The 25,209-nt window shown below is 35.9% G+C and overlaps 1 protein-coding gene across 3 annotated transcripts in view; it reads left to right on the plus strand.

The window, feature by feature from the left end:
- The window catches only part of LOC150098116 (polyamine deacetylase HDAC10-like), a 420,755-nt gene that overhangs the window by 304,868 nt on the left and 90,678 nt on the right, over nucleotides 1-25,209 (plus strand). For all 3 annotated transcript variants that reach the window (XM_090406206.1, XM_090406205.1, XM_090406204.1), the window contains 3 exons: nucleotides 4,445-4,507; nucleotides 17,807-17,888; nucleotides 21,846-21,911. In XM_090406206.1, coding sequence (XP_090262332.1) covers nucleotides 4,445-4,507; nucleotides 17,807-17,888; nucleotides 21,846-21,911 — 211 coding nt within the window. The remainder of the gene's footprint in view (nucleotides 1-4,444; nucleotides 4,508-17,806; nucleotides 17,889-21,845; nucleotides 21,912-25,209) is intronic.

Raw genomic sequence — 25,209 nt, forward strand, 5'->3', positions numbered from 1 at the left:
AGGTAGGCAAGACAGAATATTTAGTGGGGTGTTGCTACAGACCCAGGAGCACAGAGGATGGGGACCAGGAGATGTTTAGACAGCTAAGTTTGGCAAGTGCAAGAAGAATGATTGTTATGGGAGATTTTAACTTCAGTAGTATAAATTGGAGAGAGGAACATGCATGTAACAATAGGGGAATGGAATTTCTAGAATTCTTGAGGGACAAATGTCTTAGGCAACATGTAACAGAGGGAACAAGAGGTTCAAAAATTTTGGATTTGGTTATAGCATCAGAAGAGTTGATAATAACTGAGTTGACGTCTCTCCCACCAGTTGGAGAGAGTGACCATATGGTGTTGACATGGAAAATGAATAGACATGCAGGAGTATCAAAGAGACGGGAACTTATGTGGAATTATAAGACAGGTGATTATAATAGTCTTAGACGTCAACTTCGGGAAGTTTCATGGAGGGAGGAATTGGATGGCCGGGATATCACCAGTGTGTGGGAAATTGTGAAAGAATATTTGTTATCAGCAATGGTAAGTTGTATACCACGAGTGAAGAAGAGGGCGCAATTTGGAGTAAAGTGGATGACAAACAACATTAAACAGGAACTGCATGCGAAAAAGAGGCTATGGAAGAGATATAAGGAGACAGGTGAAGAGAGGATGGGTGAAGAATATAAGACACAGGCCAGAAGAGTGACTTATGTGGTAAGGAAAGCGAAACTGGAATATGAGAGGAGATTGGCCCTAAGATCCAAAGAAAATCCTATTGAATTTTTTAGCTATGTGGCCAGTAGGAGGAGAAATGACTGTGGAAGAATGATATTGTGGGATAAAAATGGGAATAGAGTGACTGATGCAGAGGACATAGTGGAATTGTTCAATGAACACTTTATTGGAGTATTTCATCCTAGAGGAGTCAGTTTTAATGCTAGAGGGATAGGACTGGTACGAGGTCTGGAGGTACAGGAGGAGAGTGTGTTTCAGATACTGAGTACTCTGGATGTCAGTAAAGCTGTGGGACTGGATGGTATTTCGCCACGAGTTTTGAGAGAATGTGCTAGCGAATTGACAATACCTTTAACGTGGCTTTACAATGAAAGTCTGGCTTTGGCAAAGGTGCCCAGGGAATGGAAGGAAGGTAAGATAGTGCCATTGCATAAGGGTGGTAACAGACTGGAAGTGTCTAATTATAGGCCAGTCTGTGTGTCATCAGTAGTTGTTAAGATCTTGGAGAAAGTAGTGAGGGACCGTGTACAGCATTGGGCAGATGAGGGTAATGTTATCTGTGAGAATCAACATGGATTTGTGAAAGGACGCTCTTGTTTTAGCAATATGCTAGCCTTTTATAATAAAGTTACAAGAGCATTAGATGAGGGAAAGGCATATACTGCAATTTTCTTGGACTTGCCGAAGGCATTTGACAGGGTGCCACATGATAAGCTGATATTTAAGTTGCAGCACATGGGTCTGGATGTCAGATTGGTCAACTGGATTCAGGATTGGCTGTCTGATAGGTATCAGAGAGTTGTGTATGGTGGAGCAGTTTCCAGGAGGCAGAGGGTTACAAGTGGGGTCCCTCAGGGCTCAGTACTAGGACCTATATTGTTTAACCTTTATATCAATGACATAGCCAGTGGATTGCAGGGGGATATTCAGTTGTTTGCGGATGATGCGAAGCTGGGAAGGATTATTAGTAATAGCGCAGATGTGGTAGCCCTGCAAGAGGATTTAAATAAGCTAGATAGATGGGCAAATGAATGGGGTGTCAGTTTAATGCAGCAAAATGTAAGGTCTTGAGGTTTGGGAAACATCGATGGGATGCTGCATACTCTATGGGAGGAGTTATACTGGAGGAAGTAGGGGAGACAAGAGATCTGGGGTTGATGATTGATAGAAACCTGAAGTTTAGGGGACATATTGCAAAGGTGGTGAAGGTAACACAGAGGATTGCTGCTATTATGAGAAGGACACTGACCTGCAGAGATGAGAGGGTTATCATTCCGTTGTATAAGTCTCTGATCAGACCACACTTGGACTATTGTTCTCAGATTTGGTCCCCAGGATTTGAAGGGGATAAATTAACTGTGGAAAGGATACAAAGACGGATGACAAAGATGGTTTCAGGACTGTACAAGGATAGTTATGAGGATCGGCTGAGAGAATGTGGACTGCAGAGTTTGGCGGATAGAAGAAGGAGAGGTGATATGATTGAGACTTTTAAACTGTTGAGAGGTGGTTACAGGGTTGACACTGGGGAGTTCTTTCGCTTGGTTGATCAGCGGGAAGGAGTGATGACAAGAGGCCATCCCTGGAAGTTACGAAAGGAAACTGTGAGCAAGAGGGTAAGGAGTGGTTTCTTTGTGTGGAGGGTGGTTGAGCCGTGGAATGCATTGCCTGATGGAGTGGTGGGAGCGAGAACGGTCAGTGACTTTAAAGAGTGGTATGATAAATTTTGTGTTTCTCAGGGGGGGACCTCCCCTCGATGAGTCTTGACAGACTTTATGTCTTAGGAAGGACCTCCCTCGATGAGTCTTTTGACTCCTTGGAGGCCTGAATAATAATAATAATAATAATAATAATTTCACTTTTGAGAATATTGTACCTTGTAAATAAATATTTTCATGCAACTCGGTCATTTTCAAAAGTGATTAAATTGTTCTTATAGTAACCTTCATTTTAGCATTAGTATTGTTTTGTAGGAGGTCTCACTATAGATTACAATACATATCATATTATCTTATCTTGAAAACAATTGGTGTTGTGACATTTTCCATCTATTCTGGCAATGCATTTCACTCATTCATCATTTTCAATGCAACGAAATTACTTTTCACTTATTCATACTACTAATATAACAGGTTCTATTGATGTCTTCTTGTCTTCCCACAAGCTATGTAATATTTCCCCTATATCTCTCTGATAGATTCATTTCAACAACTTGCTTACCTCAATCATATCACCTGTTCTGTTCTCCTATCTATCATTCTTTTCTGCAGAGCATACTCCTTTAATTTACCTTCATACTCAACATTCCAGAGTTCTGAGACAGTCATAATCACTACTCTCTCTCTCTCTCTCTCTCTCTCTCTCTCTCTCTCTCTCTCTCTCTCTCTCTCTCTGCTGCTTTCTTATTGACTCAGATATCTTGAATGTTTCCTTATCACTTAAATATCTAAGCTATCAAATCTGTGAGTGGCCAAAGTTACTACAAATGATAATATATATCATACCTTGCCTTGAAATCATTCAGCATTGTGGCATTCACCACCCACTTTAGCAAAACATTTCACTCATTCATCACTTACCATACATGAAAAAAATTGCTTTTCCCTTTCTTATTCACATGACATTTCCAGTGTTCTCTAACCACCTATGCAATATTTCCCTTATATCAGGCTACTCTCACTCACTTGCATTTCTCAATCATATCACCTCTTCTCCTATTCTTTGAATCCTACTCTTGGCATTGCATACTCCCTTAATCTGTCCTCATACGCCACATTTCAGAGTCCCAAGACACTTGTAATCACTCACTTCTATTCTCTCTCTCTCTCTGCCTAATGTTTCCTTATCACTCAGATATCCAGATGACTATATCTGTCTGCAAATTTTACAAAAATAAATAAATAAAAAAAAAAAAAAAATAATAAATAAAATATTGCTGCACTGAAGGAAACATTTTTTTGGTGCATATTATAAAGTGTATAAATACCTGTTAGATCCATTTGCCATCTGTCCATACGAAAGTTATTTCTGGACTCTGTCTGGATGGATTTTATTGGCATAAATATACATACAATACTACTTAATTACTATAATGAAACTAGGGTGTAAATTTTTTTTACCTGATTATGACTATTATTCTTTTGGACTATTTTTATCCTTTTTTGGATTATTAGTTCATCATGCTGCATATCATGCTTGCAATTTAAAATTGCTTTCTAAATCATGTGTATAAGGACAGTTTTATTACAAACCAAAAAATTAAACCATGTTTAAAAGTGAATTGGGATCAATTTTTCATTTAAAAACAATCACAAGCATTAAACTATTTGTGTTATCTAGATGTGAATAAGCTTAGGCGTTGGCACTCACTCATTATATTACTGTGACACTATGCCCATGATTAAAGGATGAACTTCTCATCTCTCAGAAGGCCTGTTGATATATTAGGTGTGATGTAACTCATTGTATGTATAAAAAAGAATACATGAATCTAAGAAACATAGTCTTCATTCATTGCAGAAAAATAAATAGATCATTATATTTTTGTTCTGTAAACATGAAAACAGCTAAGAGTAAATGAAATGCTATGTGGATGTTTCTGTATAAATATTTATTTATGAATTATGTGATTTATTCCAATATTTGATAAGTATGTGTACATTATTTTTAGAGAAAATATTATATTCTGGAGTAATTTGTGTAAATAATTAATACTTAATTTTTAGAGTTCTTGTTATAATGAGTGGAAATCCAGAAAATGCAGCCCATTATCCAACACATGATGGAAGGTAAATATTCATTTTTTGTAATACAGTATTTATTTCTCTTTAATGTGTAGTATTTTTCATACCTGGGTTATGAAATACATAATCTCACTCTAGATTATGTATTTCATACATAATCTAGAGTGAGATTATGACCCTGCTTATTGGAGACTTGTTGTAAAAAGAATTTACACAACACAGTATCTCTCCTCTTTCTCTCACCCCCATATATGTTCATACATGGTTTCCTTATTGTATAATGTACATTTCATAATGTACATATAATGGGCTTATTGTAAAGTACATTTTCCAAACTGTCATTATTATTCGATATTCACATTTCTTTTGGAGAAGAAAGACAGAAAAAAAGTAATTAGCATACACAGTTTTCAGACAGTATATTTCAGCTGTACTTAATTAAAATCTAAAAATACAGGTGGTCCCCTACTTACATAAGTTTGGACTTATGCAGAAACTTCAAGTTATTCAGACTTATACAAAAAAAAAAAAAAAAAAAATCAAGTTAATAAAAATTTTACTTAGCATGTGTATGTTTCTTCCATGCCATCCAATAGCAATCTTCTGCAAGGCAGACACCATGCCCCTTCCTTACTATTGAACATGGATGTGCTGTATATTTGTATTCATACACTTGCCTAATTTTTAGTGTTAGCATGTGCTGGGATAGAGTGCAATCATGACTAGAAAAAGGAACAAAAGTGGAAATAATTAACCCATGTATAAATGCACAAAAATTGAGGTGAAAATTAAAATTATATAAAAAAAAAAAAACTTATACTTATTTGGTAATTATATTTTAAAAAAATTCTGTACCAGGCACATACTTAGTAGTTTTCAAAGTTGATTTTTTGAATGTTTCAGCTGGTGTAAAAACATCTTCCCCATAAATTAACCTTGCTGTATGTGTGCACACAATACTCTTGAGCATTCAACTTCCATTACATAACAATTCCGTAACACAGCACTTTTTTTCATGATGAAAATTACCCTACTGACTCCAGTAAAAAATATAAAATCATTGGCATTAAAAACATAAAGTTATGTTTTTCACATCAGTGAGCTCTATGAGAAAAGAAAGAGCCACTGTCTAGTTGTCTCTTAATAATTTCACATGGAAGTTGAATAGCCAAATTGAACTTTTTTTTTCTATTTTCTGATTCTATTTATATTATGTATTTTATATTATATTTATATTATTTAGATTATGTTGATTTTTTGAGAGCAGCTACAAATTCCAAAAATAGTCTTTCTGGAGCTGTATCTAAAGCATGGTCTGCAATTTTGGAGCTGCTCTCAAAAATCAACCGAATCTAAATAATATGGCTGCATTAAACTTCCCAAAATATGGGAAATGTTAATAGTTTGCGATCCCAGTTTACATCCTAGGCTGCCAACAGGTGCCCACCTAGTTAGGACTCTAGTCTTTCATCCATGTGTTTCACTTAGATTTGTGTTGCCTTTGTGTTTGTGTGTGTGTGTTACATGTCTCATATTGTAATCCCTGACGATGTCTCAGTGATTGAGAAGAAATATTGGAAGCATTAAATAACATTTTTAATCATTTCTTAGTGCTATTTCACTCCATTAAGCGTCTAACATGAATTTCTCCTAGCACATACACATGAGTCTTTGCAGTTGACTTTGCTATATAGTTCTTCATTTGTACTTTTTGTATCCATCCAATTTGTAGAATCTTCCTATAACATGTTTTTTTAAAAGCCAGTATTTGTCTCACAGAGTCTTTGATCATTACCCATGTCTCACAACCATAGTGAGTGCTTGTGAATAGGCATGTTTCCAGCAGTCTTAGCAGTATGAGAAGGTTCACCGATTTACTTTTCCATATCTTGTCCATTGTCTGTAGGTTTACTTTTGCTCTTGTTATCCAAAATCTTGTCTCTTTTTTAGTCTAAATCGTGGGTCATGTTGCTCGCTAGGTATGTGAAAACTTCATAATCTCTTCTAGCCCTCTACAAATATTGTTTTTATTTGTTTTTTGTATTTTGATGTTCATTATCAACTTATATCTCTTTCCTTCTTACTTGACCTGAGCACTGTCATCTTCTTCAATAATGACTATGTCATCTGGAAATGTAAAGTATTTATTTTTGTACCATGAATTGAAATTCCCCTTATATTATCCTTTATGCTTCCATTGTTCTTTCCAGAAGCATAATAAAAGACTTGGGGATATTGGATCTCCTTGTCTCATGCCTCTCATTGTCCAGAACCATCTTCCTCTTTTCCACAATTTCTCACAGCTGCCTCTGCATTGTCATTGATGATCTGCAATTGACATATTAGATTCCAGTCCACGTCATAAGATTGAGTGCAACCCATGCCACTTTCTGATCAATACTGTTGAATGCTTTCTGAAATCAACAAAATGGGTATAAGCATTTTTATTTTTATAAAGAGCTTTCTCCATAGTTAATCTTAACATTGATATTTGGTGCACATATTTCTGCCTCTTCTAAATCCTGCTTGCTCATCTTTCAGATTTTCTTCTATTAGTTTCCTTATTCTTTCTGTTAATATCTTCATAAGTACTTTTCCCACATGACTTGTTAGAGCAATTTTTGCAGTCCATTTTGCTTCTTTTTTTTGTGAATCACCATTAGGATTGATCTTGTCCATTCTTTTGGTGCTTTGCTTTCATACCATGCTACATTACACAACCAGTATAGTTCATCTACTTTGCCACCATGTTTCAGCATCTCTCCAGTGATCTTATGATATGTTAGTATAAAATTATCAGTATAAAATCAAGGGTCTTGTATTTGATTATCATCAGAGGATGTTATTGTAAATGAGGTGTTAAATCTCCCTCCAGTTGGTAGGGGTGGTGGCCACTAACATATGAGACTTTTGTGAGAAAGGGATATATGTGGAATTATAAGGCTAGTGATTATGACAAGCTCAGTGGGCAGCTTGCAGCTATACCATGGAATGAATAATTGGAAGAAAAAGAGATCATTGCTGCTTGAGACCTGTTCAGGAACTTTCTGGCAGAGGCAATGTCTGAATGAATTTCAATGGTCAAGAGATAAAATTAGGTGGGTGTGAAATCAATGAATGAAGAGGTGAAGCATGCAATTTGGAAGAAGAAGGCATTATAGAGGCAGCATAAGATGAGTAGTGGTGATAGCTGGTTGCATATGAAGTACAAAGATGCATTGGACAAAGGGGATAAATACGCATTGGTATATATTTTGATTTTGCTAAAGCATTTGACAGATTGCCACATGACAAACTGGTAATTAAACTGGAACAAATTGAGCTGCATACTAGATTAGTGCATTGGGTTGGAGATTGGCTGTCTGATAGCTATCAGCAAGTTGTATATTATTATTATTATCCCAAGACCTCATGGAGTCAAAGACTCATCTGGGAGGTCCTTTTATCACACATGCACAGCTCATCATACCATGCCTTGAACACATTCAAACTCCCTCCTTGCAGACACCACACTCTCAGGCAAGGCATTCCAATCATTCACAACTCTGCGCGAAAAAAAATCTCCCCCTCACTCCCCTACTCACACTCTCTTTATACAGTTTCCAGGGATGACCTCTGGTTCTCCCCCGATCTCCTACTATTTTCTGTAGAACTTCTCCAGCATTACCAACTTGCAGGTCTCAATCATATCCCCCCCCACTCTTCCTCCTGTCCACCAGACTCTGCAAATTACATCTTCTCAATCTTTCCTCATACTCGACATTCCAGAGGTCAATATTGGTGAATGATATTATAGAAGAGGAAGAAGGTCACCAGTTGTGTGCCCCAGGTGTCTGTTTTGGATCCAGTGCTGTTTAATTTGTATGTAAATGATATTAGGAAAGGCTCGAATGGTGATATACAGTTATTTGCAGATGATGCAAAGTTGGGAAGAACTGTAAGGAGCACAGTGGATGCTGTAGTTTTGCAAGGTGATTTGAATAGACTTTCTGAATGAACAAATGAATGGGGTTACCAGTTCAATGTGGCAAAGTGTAAAGTTTGAGAAGCACAGATGGGATGTAGAGTATAAGATTGGTTGGGATATCTTAGAGGAGGTAGAGGAGATAAGGGATCTAGGAATGTTGGTGGATAAGGACCTGAAATTTTGGGGTCATTTTGTTAAAATTGCGAAGACAGCATAGCACATTATGAGAATGATGCAGAGAAAACACCACCATGTAGGAGTAAGGATGTTATTATTATTCCTTTGTATAAGTCTTTTATCAGACCGTATATGGATTACTATGTTTTGATTTCGTTACCAGGCTTTTAAAAGGATGAAGAGGTGTTGGAATGGGCTCAGAGACAATTGACTAAGGTGGTTTCTGCTCTCTGAAATGTAAAATACGAAGGCAGATTGAGGGAATGCAAATTGCATCATGTGGTGAATAGAAGGATGAGGGGAAGAGATGATCAAGACATATAAGTTGGTAATAGGTTATTACTGGATTAATATGAATCAGATTTTTTGAAGAATGGTTGAAGACAAGGAAAGTAAAAGAAGCCATCCTTGGAAGCTGTATAAGGAGGATGTGAGCAAGAGATTAAGGAGTAGGCTTTTTTTTTTCTTTTTTTTTTGTATGGAGAGTTGTGTTGTGGTTGGAATGCCTGGAAGTGTAGTGAAGGTGGAGAAAGTGAATGCATTCAAGTCATGATATGATGAAGTGTCTGTGATGGAGGATCGCCTGTGATGAGTCATTGACTCCATGGAAACTACTGCTTCTACTACTACTACTACTAATAATAATTTTGCAACATTTAACTGGTGTCCCCACTCCTTGTTCATTCACTCAGTATATTTAAGTCTTCTTGTAAGGCCACATCATCTGCTCTACTTCTCATAGTTCTTCCCATCATAACATCATCTGCAAACAATTGAATATCCCCATTCTAATCTAACCTGATATCTTTAATATACAGGTTAAATAGCAGTGGCCATAAAACAAATCCCTGATGCACACCACTAGTGACTTTCCTCTTCTTGGATGTTGCTCCCCCATACATAACTTCTTGATAACTATCAGACAGCCATTATCCAATCCAGTGTACTAGTCTAATGCCCAAACCCCATCTGCTCTAGTTTGGCTATCAAATGAGATAATCTATCAGAAGGCTTTGCAAAATCTAAATGTACCACTGTGTATCCATCTCCCTCAAACAATGCAGCTGTCACCTTATTGTAATAAGTAAATAGATTACTAAAATATGATCTTCCTTAACAAATCCATGCTGTCCATCAAAGAAAATACCAGTGTTGTTAACCCGCATTCTCTCAAATGCTTTTCATAAATAACATTCCAGAGTCCTGATATCACTTTAGTTATTCATCTTTGGACCCTCTCCAGTGTTTCCACGTCACAATGAACACTAGGTGACCAAATCTGTGCACAATAGTTCATATGTGATCTGACTAATGCATTATATAGAGGTACCACAACTTCCTTATCCCTACATCTCGGTGTACTTTTTATCATAGCAGCAATACGTTGTGCAGTCTTTGCAACACTTGCGATGCGCCCTCAGAACTTCAGTCTACTGTCTACAATCACTCCAAGATCCTGAATCTCATCCACTTCCTGAAATACAGCTCCACCAATACAGTATGTAGCCTTATATCTCTGCATCCAAACATGTAACACCTTCCATTTATTAATATTAAAACTTTAACCCCACTCATTTGTCCACTCTAAAAGTCTATTTAAATCTTCCTGTAGAGAATTAACATCAGCACTACTCCTGATAATTCTACCTAACTTTGCATCATCGATAAACATTTGAAGATCCCCAGTCAATCCACAAGAATTATCATTAACAAATAAGTTAAACAGTAGGGGACCCAAGAACAGAACCCTGAGGTAACGCCACTGGTCACTTTCCGTTTTTGAGACATGGCTTCATCATACACAACTTGCTGGTATCTTTCAGAGATCCAATCTCTGATTCATATAACTGATATACTATCTGTCCTATTCTCTATAGCTTGTACACCAACCTCTCATGTGGTAATCTATCAAATGCTTTTGCAAAGTCCAAGAATATCACTGTATACGATTCTTCCTTATCCAATACATTCGTCACCTTATCATAAAATCATTATATAGAGGAACCACAACTTCCTTATCCCTACATCTCAGTGTACTTTTTATTCATAGCAGCAATATGATGTGCACTCTTTTCAACACTTGTGATGTGCCCTCAGAACTTCAGTCTGCTGTCTACCATCACTCCAAGATCCTGTATCTCATATAAGCAAATTGCTGAAACAAGATCTACCCTTCACAAAGCCATGCTGACCATCATAGAGAATCTTATGTTGATCAACACAATTCTGTATTCTATTTCTAACCATTTTCCTAACACTTTGATCACAGCTACAGATATACAGACCCATCTATAATTGAAACTTCTGTTCCCAAACCATGTTTGTGGAGTGGTACTATTTTGCCTTCTTTCCACTCCTTAGGAATCTTTCCCACTGCAAGACTTTCATTAAATAACCAGGACAAGGATATGGCTAACTCTTTTGCACATTTTTTAAAAATACATGGTAATATGTCATCAATCCCCACTGCCTTATTAACATCTGACCCAATCAACACTTGATACACCTCTGATTCTTTCACCTTTAATTCTCCTAATTATTGCCTCCCTTCTACATGTTGCACAGCATCATTCGCACCACTACGATATACATTAATGAGGTGTTCATTAAATAATTACACTATATCATTTCCTATGGGTATTACTTTGATGTCATAACCAGTGTCAACCTGCCATAATTATTTTTCCTCTTGCTTAATATGTTGGGACCTCAGATTGTAAGCATTAGTGAAACCTGCCTATCAGAATCAGACATACTAACTGGTATTGAGTGTAAAGGGTACAGTATTTTTAGAAAGGATTGACAAGATAGGAGAAGTGGGGAGGGGGTGCTGCTAATGATATCAGATGACTGGAATCCAGTTAGGGTTGAGACTTATGATTGTAATACTAGTAACAGTATTTCATGTGGCAGTGGATTTGAAGCCATCTGGTGTGAGGTGGAAACTAACAAGATCAATTTCATAGTGGATGTTGTCATATACCTGGTGGATTGGTTGCTAGTGATGAAATGCATCACCAAATAGAGATAATGGGTGCAAAAAGAGTAATCATAATGTGAGACTTTAATTATCCAAATATTGATTAGGTAGCAGTAAAATCTTATGAGAAGAATGAAACTGAATTTATTGAGCTGTTGTGAGACAATGTCTGCAGGCAGCATGTGACAGATGGAACTCGAGGTCAAAGAGTGTTACATTTGATTATAGTGTCAGAGGGCATTTCAGTTAAAGACATAACTATTCTGCCCCCAGTTCATGACAGTGATCATGTGGTACTCACTTAGGAAGTGCTAAATTTATGAATGTTCCATTCTGAAAATGTTCAAAGCAGGAAATTATGACCAACTGAGGAGTATACTCAGTGCAGTGTTATTGGTTGCTGAATGGAAAGAATATTGACAGTGCATGGAAAGCATTTAAAAATACTTAAATGATGCAATATCAGAATGTGTCCTAAGAGTTCAGGGAATAAAGATGGTAGGAGTCAAATGGATATGAAATCTTATTAAGCAAGCAATTTGTAAGAAACGGATGATGTGGAAGCAATACTGTGTGCATAAGGATGATGTCCGTTATCAAAATTATAAGCAGCAGACTAGAATAATCACAACTGTTGTACAGAAAGCTAAATCTGAGTATGAAAAGAAACTGGCTCTGCAAGTTAAAGACAACCCACAAGAATTCTATTTGATATCCTGCAATTCAAAGAAAGAATGAATATGAAAGAATGACTCTTCTGAATGCAAATGGTATGAGGGTGACAGATGCAGAAGAGGTTGTTCAACTAAATGAGTGCCCATTTTGCTGAAAGCTAACAACCTTGTGTATGCAACATTGAGTTCACTGCTATCTCTTCACTGGGTGAAGAAATTCAAGTGTATGAAGAGGAGGTATTAGAGTTGCATAAACTGAATAAGAAGTCTGCAATAGGGACTGATGTGATATCAGAATGTGTGCTAAAAGAGTGTTCAGCTAATCTGGCTATTCCTTTGACCCAGCTATATAATTTGAGTCTCAGAACATGGAAGTTTCCACAGGAGTGGAAAGAATGTATGGTAATCCCAGTGCAAAAACTGATGTGTCCAACTATCAACCAATCAGTATCTCAGGCTGGTGGTGGAGATTTTGGAAAAAATTAGTTAGGGTCACATTCAGAAATGGGTTGACAGAGAATCTCTACTTTGCAATGAACAGTGTGGGTTCACTAAGGGAAGGTCATCTTTTAGCAACTTTCTCACATTCTATAACAATGTTACCATTGAACTAAATAAGAGGAATGGATACACCATGATACTTCTGGAATTTGCTAAGACTTTTGACAGAATACAGCATAATAGACTTGCATAAATTGGAGAATATGGCTGACTGAAATATCAAAAAATAGTATACAGGGAATGTGAGTCTGCAAGATTTAAGGTAACTAGTGGTGTACCACAAGGAACGGTCATTGGTCCACTGCTATTCAATCTGTACATTAATGATATTCTGATGGATTTGACAGATGACATACAGCTTTACCCTACCTATTACCCTACCTATATTTGCTGATGATGCAAAGATAGGTAGGGTAATCAGGAATGCTGCTGATATGCAGTACTCACAGAATGATTTGAATAGGTAGGAATGTAGGCATGGGAAAATGGATGTTAGTTCAATGTCAGTAAATGCAAAGTCATGCATGTGGGTGTGATTAGATATCCAATGTTGTATTATATTAATGGGATTATGCTAGAAGAAACTGATCAGGCTATCAATCTTGGAGTGTTAGTTCAAAAGCAAGTTCAAACTCAGGGGCCATGTAGCAAAGATTGCAAATACAACTCAAAAGATAATTGCAATGCTGAAATGAACTTTCACATGTAAAGATAAGTATGTCATTTTGCCTGTTTACAAGGCCTTGATAAGACCTCACTTGGACTGTTGTGTGCAGGTTTGGTCTCCTGGTTTCCATTGTGATTCTGATACAGTGGTGAGAATACAAAGGAGAGTATTAAAAATTATATCAGCGTTGTGGATGTCGATGAAATTTTTCATTTTATGGATGATGGAGAATGGAGAAAGGATAAGAGGGCATTCTGAAAGCTGGGAATGAATGCCACTAAGAAGGGGGTGCATGGGCTAGATTTTTCTCTCATAATGTGGTGAGTGATTGGAATGGATTGCCATTGAATGTTGTGTGTGCAAGCAGTGTGAATGAATGAAAGAATAAGTATGATTGCTGGTGCATATAGTATTTGGCCACCCTCATCGAGTCCCTGACTTCCTGGAGGCCTCTCTTAATAATAATAATAATAATAATAATTATTATTATTATTATTACATAACACCTCCAGGGAGTTCAAAGACTCATCGAGGGAAGGCACCTACTCTACAACTCTCCACCAACTGCAACTAGCTGCATCTACTACCCACCACCACCACTAGTATTTCCACAGACAATCACAAAGCTCCATGCCCATGGCAGGATTCAAACCTGCAGCCTTTTGGCTGGAGAGAGAATATGCTAATCCCTCGGTCAATTAGGCTGGCAAAGAACCCCCCCCCCTCCCCGACAAAACACCCACAATACCGCAAGCACAGGATGAGAAGCAGTGATCAAGAACTACCAGAAAGGTAATAATAATAATAATAGTTACTACATAGCAGAAAAATATCAAATATCCTTGGATTATCTTTGACCTGACTGGCCAATGTACTTTCATATTCACTTTTACCAAAAAGTACCATGCTTGTCATGTTTTTGACTCGTGCTCTATATTCTTCATTCATCTCTTCACTGCAAACTGTCTTATACTACTTCCATAACAACTTCTTTTGTAGAACTGCTTACTTGATTTTATCATTCGTCCATCTCACTCCTACTCTATTTAATCGCTTAATTCTTGGTTATGCATTGCCTGTGTTCGATAATGCCATATTATTTCCCATGCACTATCAACATATTTTCTACACAATTCATCATTCCAATGTATTGATGCTAGTTGACTGTGGAGCTTCTCATAATCACCCATCTTATAGGTCCACATATAGACCTTCTTGATAACAACTTTTTCTTGGACTACCTTCCAAACCAATACCTCGTGATTACTTTCACTAACAAGTGGTAGTGTATACCTCATTCACAACCAGGATATCATGAAATCTAACACCGATAAATCTCGTGTTTCTTTAGATAGTTATCCCACAGAATCTCAACAAATTCACTCTCTTTGTTACTATACACTATCTCTTCTTTCCAATATCCATTCCTCTAATTAAATTCTACCATTAGTTCATCTTCTTCATTCATCTTCTTTTTAGTTGCCCAACTGATTTGTCTAAATATTTCACAATCAATACTCTCTACATTCCCTAGCTTATAAAAGCATTCTATTAGATATACTATTTTGTTGATCTCAACTTCACACCAAACAGTGTTTCTTCAATATCTTCACACATACTGCTATTTTCCACTTTGACTCTTGAAGGACCATAGGCAAAATTAAATCTCATTGTCCAGTTCCACATTTTGAATGTTTGCCAATATTACTCTGCTTGATACTGTTTATTATTCAGGAAGATTACACTTATGTTTATGAACACTTTAACTACTCCTTCCTTTTCTTGTTCATTATTACCAGAATATAACATTGTGTAGTGTTATTTGAAAGAATCTCCCCTTTTTTTTTCTTCTTTGCTTTGGTAACACACCATTTACCAAGTTCTACTTCTTTAACTTTTCTGACAGCTTCACTTCTTTTTCGTTGATACTTCTTCTTATGATGGAGCCCATTTTGAATTATAATTAAAAGAAACACATGTATTAACCACAGTGAAAATTATTTAATGTAAATATTTCATCCTAAGTATCTTAGGACATCATCAGTTCTGAAGCCCTACTACACAGACCAAATTTAAACCACAATGACATTCTTACTATTCCTAAAGTATGGGAAATTGTCATATAAAATTGTGTAAAATAATTTTTTTTTTTTTTAACTTCTGTAACACGTTACGCACATTTAATGAGATTCTATTGTAATCATGCACCCTAACTGTATGTTATTCCTATTATTGTTTAAACTGCTGTACTGATGATGTCCTAAGATACTTAGGATAAATATTTACATTAAATAATTTTCACTGTGGTTAATACGTATGTTTCTTTTAATTATGATCACACCACAGGTTTTGTTATTTAAAAAGTAGGAGTTTGTTCCGGTACCTGATTTTTCAGTGTTTTTCCCCATTCTCAGATTAAAACAGCAGTATCTTTATTTAACCAGGTAACACCCCAACCATGATGGCACATTCCAAGGTTTGTAGTTTCGCATATAATCTTTCTTTAGAGAAATTCTCTTATGTATCATGCAAGTAATCATCTCATTTTCATTTTATTAGCTGGAGGAAAATTCAATACCCTATTTATAATAACATCCTTTAATGAGATTATACTATTATGTGCTCTCTGTTATGAACTGTCTTAGATAGTCTCTCTAAAAGTCAAGAAATTCATTCTTCCAGTCTATATTATGATAATAAAGTGCTCATAGTGATCATCCTTTTCTTATTTGCTTATACTTTTCTTATTTTATTTTTTGGCCTTGTAACTGTCCTTCATTTTGCCATGTTTATAGCAGCATCCAACTAAATATGTCATCCTGTCCACCTCTATCTCACACAATACTGCCTCAGAACCACTGTCATAATTTCCTCCTTGCATCTCCACCATGCATGGGCATAACACCTCTGCTATCATCAACAGCACACCTCTTCCCTTTCCATCCTCTTGAAAAACATTATACCCTTCCGTCTCTATTCCTTCCAGGACATCATCATCATCATCATGCCAGCAACCATGTCTCACTTATTATCATAATTTTTGAGTAAACATACTCAATCAGTGCAATAATTTCATTCCCTTTAGTTCTGGTATCATGGCATTTGTAAACAAACATAGTAGTTCATTTCTGGGTATATAACAAGTTCTGCTAACATTACTTCTTAGATATGACACCTTCATTCCTGCCCTTTGCCATTCCTTGCTATCATCCCTATATCCAAGTACTACTTTTCCATCCTAGACCATCCCCTTCCTTTGTTGTCTGCTCACATATACACATTCACTACTGCTTCCAATATCCACCTCTCTCTAATGCAGTGTCTCCTTGTCTATCCTGACTCTCTCTCTCCCTCCCTCCCTCTCTCTCTCTCTGTGTGTGCGTGCGTGCATGCCATAGCAACAACCTCTCCAACTGACTCACATCAAAACCATTTAAATGTAGCCCATCAGCTTATATAATTCCATCTATCTCTCAAAATCATCACATACATTCACAAACTGCATTGCTTTCTCCTCACATTGCTCTGGTAACATTTAGTATCATAAAAAGGTTTACATGATGAATGATAGGTGACACCTTATCCTCGCTGCACATATGTGTACTTTTTTTTTTTTTTTTGATTGTGTAGGCTAACACAAGTAATGAATTGTTAGCTTATTTTTAGTAAACCGTTTTAATATTATGATTTATAATTTTAGTATCATGATTTATTATGTTGGTATTATGATCCACATGACATGTTTTATCATTATTATTGTTTACTGTTTAAGTTTGGAATTGATTACTGTAGAATACACAAATATAGTAACTAGTGTAAAAAAAAGTGGTGGGTGGTATCCCTAATTAAAGCAATATGGTTAGGTATTGAAGCAACAGTATATAAATGTATGAAAACATTTATAAATGTGGAAGATATTTTATTTTTACCCTTTTTTTTGAAATTGAAATAGGCAACTGTAAATATGGTTAACTATGCTCGGCATTGTAAATGTCTGCCAGTATTTCATATAGATTATCATTCCCGATGATGTCCTTAAGTGATGTATAGGGATGATAGTACAGCAAAGATTTCATTACTAGTTTCCTGGAAACAATTTTCTTCTGAATTAATTTATATATTTGGTAATTTCATCATATTACTATTGTTTCATCTTTGCACGAAGAGACCTGAGCCCATCAAGGATAGCATTGCTTTTACTGTGATTACTTTAAAAGTGCTGTACATCTGATTCATGATTTTATCCAGCAGCTACAATATTAATTTATTGCAAGTGGTGATACCTGATTTCTACTAATAATAGTAAATTAAAAGTATATATAAATAATATAAAAATTTAATATAATATGTTTTATTAATGTTTTTTTTATTTTGACAGATTTTTAATTATTAGTTTACACCATAGTGCTGTTCAATGTACTAAGAGATCAAAATACTACATAAATATTGCCATGGAAAAGGTAAATTATTAGAATTGCAAAAACTTAGTGATAAGAAATTTTATATTGCATTATGATCTATAGTTGGATGTTGTTATAGGCCTGGGAATGTGAAGGGTGGTGATGAAGAAATGTATAAACAATATGGATTAGTGAACAAAGGTAGGGTAATTATTATGGGTAATTATGGCAGTATAGATTGGAATGAAGAGATAGATAGCATTTGGGAATAATGATCTAATCATTTCATCAGAGGATGTGATTGTGAAAGGGTTTCACACTTTCCTCCAGTTGTGAAAGTGATCATGAAGTAATCACTTGTGTTGTAGCTAGTCATATGCAGACTTTTGTGAGGAAAGGATATATATGGAATTATAAGGCTAGTAATTATGACAAGCTTAGGAGACAACTTGGAGCTATAACATGGAATGAGGAGTTGAGCAGTAAGGAAATAAATGCTGCATGGGAACTGACAAAGAAATACATAACAGCATTCTGAAGGCCAAAAGGCTGAATAAGGTAGGTGTAAAACAGATGAATGTGAAGCTTAAGCATGAAATCTGGAAAAAGAAAATACTTTGGAAGAAGAAGTACAAGATGAATAATAGTAATAATCAGTTCACATGAAGAGTATAAATTACAAGTCAGAAGAGTGACTCAGTTAGTAATGAAAACAAAAGTAGAGTATGAGCAGAAATTGGCAAATCAGGCAAAGAAAAACCCAAGAGTTTTTTTTAAATATGTGGCAAGTAGAAGGAAGAATGATCATGGTAAGATGAAGTAAATGGATGAAAGTGGTAGAATGGTAACTGCTGCTGCAGAAGATGTTGTTAAGGTATTGGTGATCAATTTATAAGGGTGTTTCATCCTGATCAGGGTGAAATCATGAGGAACTTAACTGTAGAGAATATAGAAGGGGATGGTTTAATTGTGAGTGAGCAAAAGGTATTTGAGGAAATAAATAAAATTGATGTCAATCTTATTTATTATGAGAGATCTAGGAGTAATTGTGGACAAGGATCTAAAATTCAGGGTCCATATTACACAAGTTGTGAAGACATCACATCGATAATGGCAATGATGCGGAGGACTCTGACATGCAGAAATAGAGAGGTTATTACTTCATAAAGCCATTTTATAAGGCCTTGATCAGGCCTCATATGGATTATTGTGCACAGATTTGGTCACCTGGTTTTCATAGTAACGAGGATATTTTGGAAAGGGTCCAGAGAAGATTCACAAAGGTGGTTAGTGGTCTTTGGAATGTGGAGTATGAGGACAGATTGAGAGAATGTAAGTTGCAGAGCCTTGTGAATAGAAGGAAGAGGTGGTGGGGATATGATTGAGACATATAAGGTAGTCAGGGGTTGTTATCATGTAGACATGGAATAGATTTTTCATAGAATGGAAGAAGGGGGGGGGTTAGAACAAGAAGTAATCACTGGAAATTGTATAAGGAGAGTGTGAGGAGTAGGGTCTTTGCATGGAAAGTGGTTTGTGAGTGGAATGCATTGCCTGAGTATGTTGTGGATGTAGATGCATTGAATCAGTTTAAGGCACAGCACCTCTCACGATGAGTCGCCATCTTCATAGAGGTTAAATGCTAATAATAATAATAATAATAATAATAGTGGACAGCACGGTTTCTAAAGGGTAGGTCCTCTCTTAGTATATTTGCATTTTATAATAAAGCGACAGCAGAATTGCATAAAGGAAATGGTTATACTATGATACTGCTGGACTTTGTAAAGGCATCTGACAAAATATCATATGGAAAACTATTACAAAACTGTTACTTCATATCCATTACATATTGCAATGAATATGAAGCTAGAAGCATAGATGGGGGGGGGGGGGGTTGACAGACAAACACCAAAGAGTAGTATATTATGGAGAGAATCTAGGAGAATGAGGGTGCCTAATGGAGGACCTAAGGGTTCTGTAATAAGGCCACTAACCTTTAATATATATATAAATGATATAGGGAAAGGTTTAAAGAGGGTAATTCAATTATTTGCTAATGATGCAAAACTGGGAAGGGAATAGTTGATAAATGTCATGTTGATATCCTGTATTATCCTTTGCTCACAATACCAAAAAAATTGGCATTGTGAGCAAAGGATAATAATAATAATAATAATAATTATTATTATTATTCAGGCCTCCATGCAGTCAAAGGACTCATTCTGGGAGGTCCTTCCTAGGAAAGGAAACACAAAATCTATCATACCACTCCTTGAACTTATTGACCATTCTTGCTCTCACCAGGCAGTGCATTTCATAGTTCAACCACTCCTCACTTTCTTGCTCACAGCTTCCTTTCATAACTTCCATATTGTGTATCACATTGATGATACAGGAAAACTGATGAGGCTAAGGACTTTGGGGATAATGGTGGACAGAGAGTTAAGTTTAGAGGACATATTGCAGAAGTTGATAAAAGAGCTAAAAGGATTACTTGGATGTTGAAAAACATGCTAACAACATCTTGACTACTGTGCATGCACTGATTCCCAAGAAACCCACATGTGGGTTTCTTGGGAATCAGTGCACAGTAGTGCTTGGGAATCAGGAGGTGGTAAAGAGGATTCAGATATGAGTGACCAAGCTGATATCAAGTCTGTGGAATACTCCCTATGATGATAGGTTGAAGATGTGTGGGTTACAAAGTTTAGTTATTATTATTATTATTATTATTATTATTACATGGCACCTGCAGGGAGTCTGATGACTCATCAAGGGAGGACACCTACTCCCTCGATGAGTAGAACTCTCCATCTCCACCACTCAATGCACCAACTACAGTGAACCACATCATCTACACTAAAGTCGTCTACTGCCCACCACTAGTATTTTCACTGTTTTCACAGACAATCACAAACATCCATGCCCACGGCAGGATTTGAATCTGCAGCATTTTGACTGGAGAGTGGATACTCTAACTACTTGGCCGACTAGGCCGACATTATTATCTATTTAGTCACAAATCATTAAGAGATATATTAAGCTACATAGGCAGTTGATAGGCAAAAAAAAAAAAGGAGTCATGATAGGAAACTATGGATCATCCATGGAAATTGTTTAGCCACAGAAGAATATATGAATATATTCTCCTGTGGTTAGTAAGATAGAGTATGCAGACTATATTTTTTGTGTTTAGAGTGGTGAATGAGTGGATTGAATTAGTTGTGAATGCCCTGATAGTGAATGAGTTCAAGGAGAGGTATGATAGGTTTTGTGTGTATAAAAGCTAGTGAGGGTCTCCCACAATGAGTCTCTGGACTCCATGGAGATGCCATATGTAATAATCATGATAATTTGATGATCTTTTTGCATGGGAGAGTATAGACCTCCTGTGATGAATCCTTTAACTCCATGGAGGTCAGTTGTGAATAATAATAATATAGATAGGCTTAGGTGTTGATGATTATTCATAACAGTACTTCATGGTATAAACAATACCAGAAGAAAATAAATGATTAATTGAACTTATTAATATTTCACTGGATTTTTAACTAGCATCTTCAGATCAGAAATGTAAATTGTTAAATTTGTTAACACTTAAATGGTTAATACTTAGTTAAATTGTAGAAACAGTTTGAATTGTTTCATTTCAGCTATGTGTCTTTTACCACAGTTATAATTTTTGCTGAAGTCAGAAATCCAACAAAATTTTATTAAGTTTTCAATATTTTTTCCCCTCTTCTAGTGTTATTTATACACTGTGTTATGAGTTATAGCAGACATAACACACTCATCTCATTGCTTTGGTATACCCCAGTATAACAAATTTCATTTCACTATCTCATCTCTCTTCTCTTTTCTTCTCTTCTGAAATTTCACAATACTTTCTCCTTAGTGCAGTTTTCAGTTTGCAAATCACCGTTGTATATGAATACATTCTCCTGAATTTTTATAATCAATGTTGTATACTTGTAATATGTAATTGTAATGTAATAATTTCATCTTGTTTGATAGGAAAATGCAACAGCTGGTGACTATATTGCAGTTTTCCTCCATGTGGTACTTCCTGTTGCCTATCAAGTAATATTCTTTTTGTTTAATTTAAAAATATTCAAACTTTCAAATTTTCCTTTTAAAAAGAAGCCATTTTATTTTCAAATATGCCATACTAAAGTAACTAATTTTCAGATTTAATCATCTACAGTCATCTATGGCTTTCTTTGTAACTGATATTCTTAATGTTAGATAATTGATAAATTATGCAAAGATTAAAAAAAAAAAAAGCATTATAATTTCCACATACTCCACGTATAAGGGTCCGTGGAATAGAATTTCTACTATGGAGCATATGTAGCATTAATTTTAAAACAGTGTTGTTGCAATTAATGATAGATTCATTGTTTTTTATGATAATCCTACCACAAAAGTGTATTCTTATAGAACATTAGTACTGTAGACAAAGGGCTAGATAATCTGGGAACCTTGCTCTAGTGAACAAATACTTTTTCAGATTTCTTCAGGCTTCCAGTAAGAGGATGGCAATTATACACTGGCAATGCAAATCATCTGCAATCTAAAATCTACTGATATAGTATAGTATTGATGTGGTATAGTATTATTGTCCTAACTTAATGGATACCCATTTCCACATGCTGGTGTGAGGCCACACCTTGCTTACTGGAAGCCTGAAGTGGCATTAAAAAAATAGCATGTTTGGTCACTAAAGGAAGATTCTCATTTTGAAAGAGTTGATTATGCTGTAGCTTCAAAAACCATTCTTGTTATGGGCTTTATGTTTAGTATTGAAAAGGCCTTCAACAACCTCTCAGTGTTCCTTGACTAGTAAAATTCATTTTCAAGCAGCATATGTTCTGTTTAAATCAGTACCTCCTCACAACAGTTTATCAAAATATGATTACTGAAGCTGACAAAGCTCGTGCAGTGGTTCTTCTTGATAAAAATAACTACTTTAGAAAACTTTATTATTATTATTATGGGCTACTTCATGGAGTCCTTAGACTCATCGAGGGAGACCCTAAACATCATACCAATCACTATCCAACATTTGTGCCGTATCTATCATACTTTGCTTTTACTTTGTGATCATACCACTTATAGATATTCAACTCAATCACAGATCAACAAACTTAATAATCTCTTGGGTGAAGTTCATCCTGGGATGAAGAACCCATCTAAAAGTTAAGAGTTCATCATGCTTTATCTCCCAATTTTATGGTCTTCCCAAGTTACATAAAGAAAATGTTCCATTGAGACCTGCTGTGAATTGTATAGGTTGTCTGACCTATCAACTCTCAAGACATCAGTCAAATCTTCTCTCTGTTCTTAGAGGAAATTCTGCTTCTTTCATTAAAAATCTTGAAGATTTCAAGAATAAAAGATTTCAACCCATAGATCTTTTAATTAGTTTTGATATAGTTTCACTCTTCCCTCTGGATGATACAATCAAATCAAATCAATCAGTAATGATTTTCCTCCTGATCTTTTAAAATTCTATGATTTTGTCATTAATTCAGGATATTTCAGTTATCAAAACAAATTATACAGGCTGATAGAAGGAACTGTTATGGAATCTCCAATTTCCCCTACTTTGAAAAACATATTCTCATAGCTTTTCCCCCCTAAGCCAATCATTTGGATGATGTTTTTGTTGTATGGAACACTTCCTCATCTGATCTATATGAATTTCTTGAGAAAATTAATTCAGCAAACCCAAGAATTAAATTTACACTTGAAGTAGAAGATAACAACTCTCTTCCTTTCTGGACATTCTCATTCTGCATCAACCTAATAGCAGTCTACATTTCTCAGTAGATAGAAAACCAACTCATACTGGTAAATACATTAATGCTGCTTCACATCATCATTCCAGTCAGAAATATGGTGTGATAATCATAGAGTTCATAAGATTTGTTCTACTAATTCTCTTTTAAATAATGAATTGTCATTTATCAATGCTACTTTCATCTCTAATGGTTATATTACAAAACTATTCAATGAAATAATTAATAATTCTGGCTTTCATCCTAATTTTCCTCAAGAAGAAGAAGTTTCTAGAATTTCAATACCATATGTTAAAGGAATATCAGAGAAAACTGCAAGACTTCTTCACCAGACTGACTTACAAGTTTCTTTCCATCTAATTTATAAACTTAATTCCTTCTTTGTCTCTACAAAAGACAAATATCTTCCTCTCTCCTAACCTGAAGTTTATAGGGTCCCTTTTTTATGCAGCCTTTGTTATTATAGGTAGACGGGTCATTCCTCAGATTCATCTGGAGGAACATCAAGAGTATATTTTACTTCAAGAGTCTGATACTCTGGTTTAGTTAGCAATGCCTACTCAACAAGACATAGAATTCATTGGAATAAAGCCAAAATCCTACACAAAAGGTATTTTCTTCTGGAAAGATTATATAAAGAAAGTAGTGAAGCACACATTCACGGTCCTAACCCTAACCTCAACAAAAATGATTGTCTTAAACGTCCTCAATTTTGGGAAGTCCTCCCAATCTTCTCATTGCCAGTGAGTCATTGAGAATGATGTGTGCAGTTTATAGATGTGCATTGTGAATTTGATGGACATAATGACCTGTATATGCCTGATGGACTGCACGTAAATGGTTTTGGAGTTGGTGCTTGGAGAAAGTGTTGTTTCGATGAGAGTTTGAAGTGTAAAACCAGAGAAACTAGAAATATTAGGGAGGAAACAATCAAGCATGTGTCTTGCCACTACTGGGATAGATAAGTATGAGTGCAGGAATGATTATGAAGAGCTGAACAATTTCCTGGGTTTTGAATCTGAATGGGTGGGTAATGACATTATGTAAGGGTAACTGTGAGCCCAAGGATGTTGAAATGTATGTACATGAATGCCCAAGGTATCAGAAATAAAAGAGAGGAGTTTTTAGCACTGGTCAGCTTAACTTGGCCAAAAATTATTGGCATCAGCAAGAAGATCCATCTATAACTACAGTAGTAAATCTACCTCCGATCGGGGGGGGGGGGGGTTGCTCAACATGTGGATATTTCAGGCAAGAAAGTGTTTATGTGGAACTACAAAGCTGGTGATTATGACAAACTTAGGAGGCAACTTGGAGCAGTGCCATGACATAAGAAACTACATGGAATGAATGTCATTAGTGCATGGGAAGTGGTCAAGGATTGTTTGAGCAAGGTGGTATCATAATGCATACCCAGAGTCAGGAGGATAAACCAAGTAGGGATTAAGTGGGCGATTAGCAATATAAAGCAGAAGCAGTATAAAGCACAAGCAAGAAGGATAACTAGTATCGTAAGGAATGCTAAATCAGATTTTGCGAGAAAATTAGCTAAGCAGACCAAAGTAAATCTAAAAGAG

This window comes from Typopeltis vanoorti, chromosome 16 (genome assembly GCF_054136105.1).
Source record: "Typopeltis vanoorti isolate ZY-2024b chromosome 16, IOZ_Tvanoo_1.0, whole genome shotgun sequence".
Taxonomy (NCBI): domain Eukaryota; kingdom Metazoa; phylum Arthropoda; class Arachnida; order Uropygi; family Thelyphonidae; genus Typopeltis; species Typopeltis vanoorti.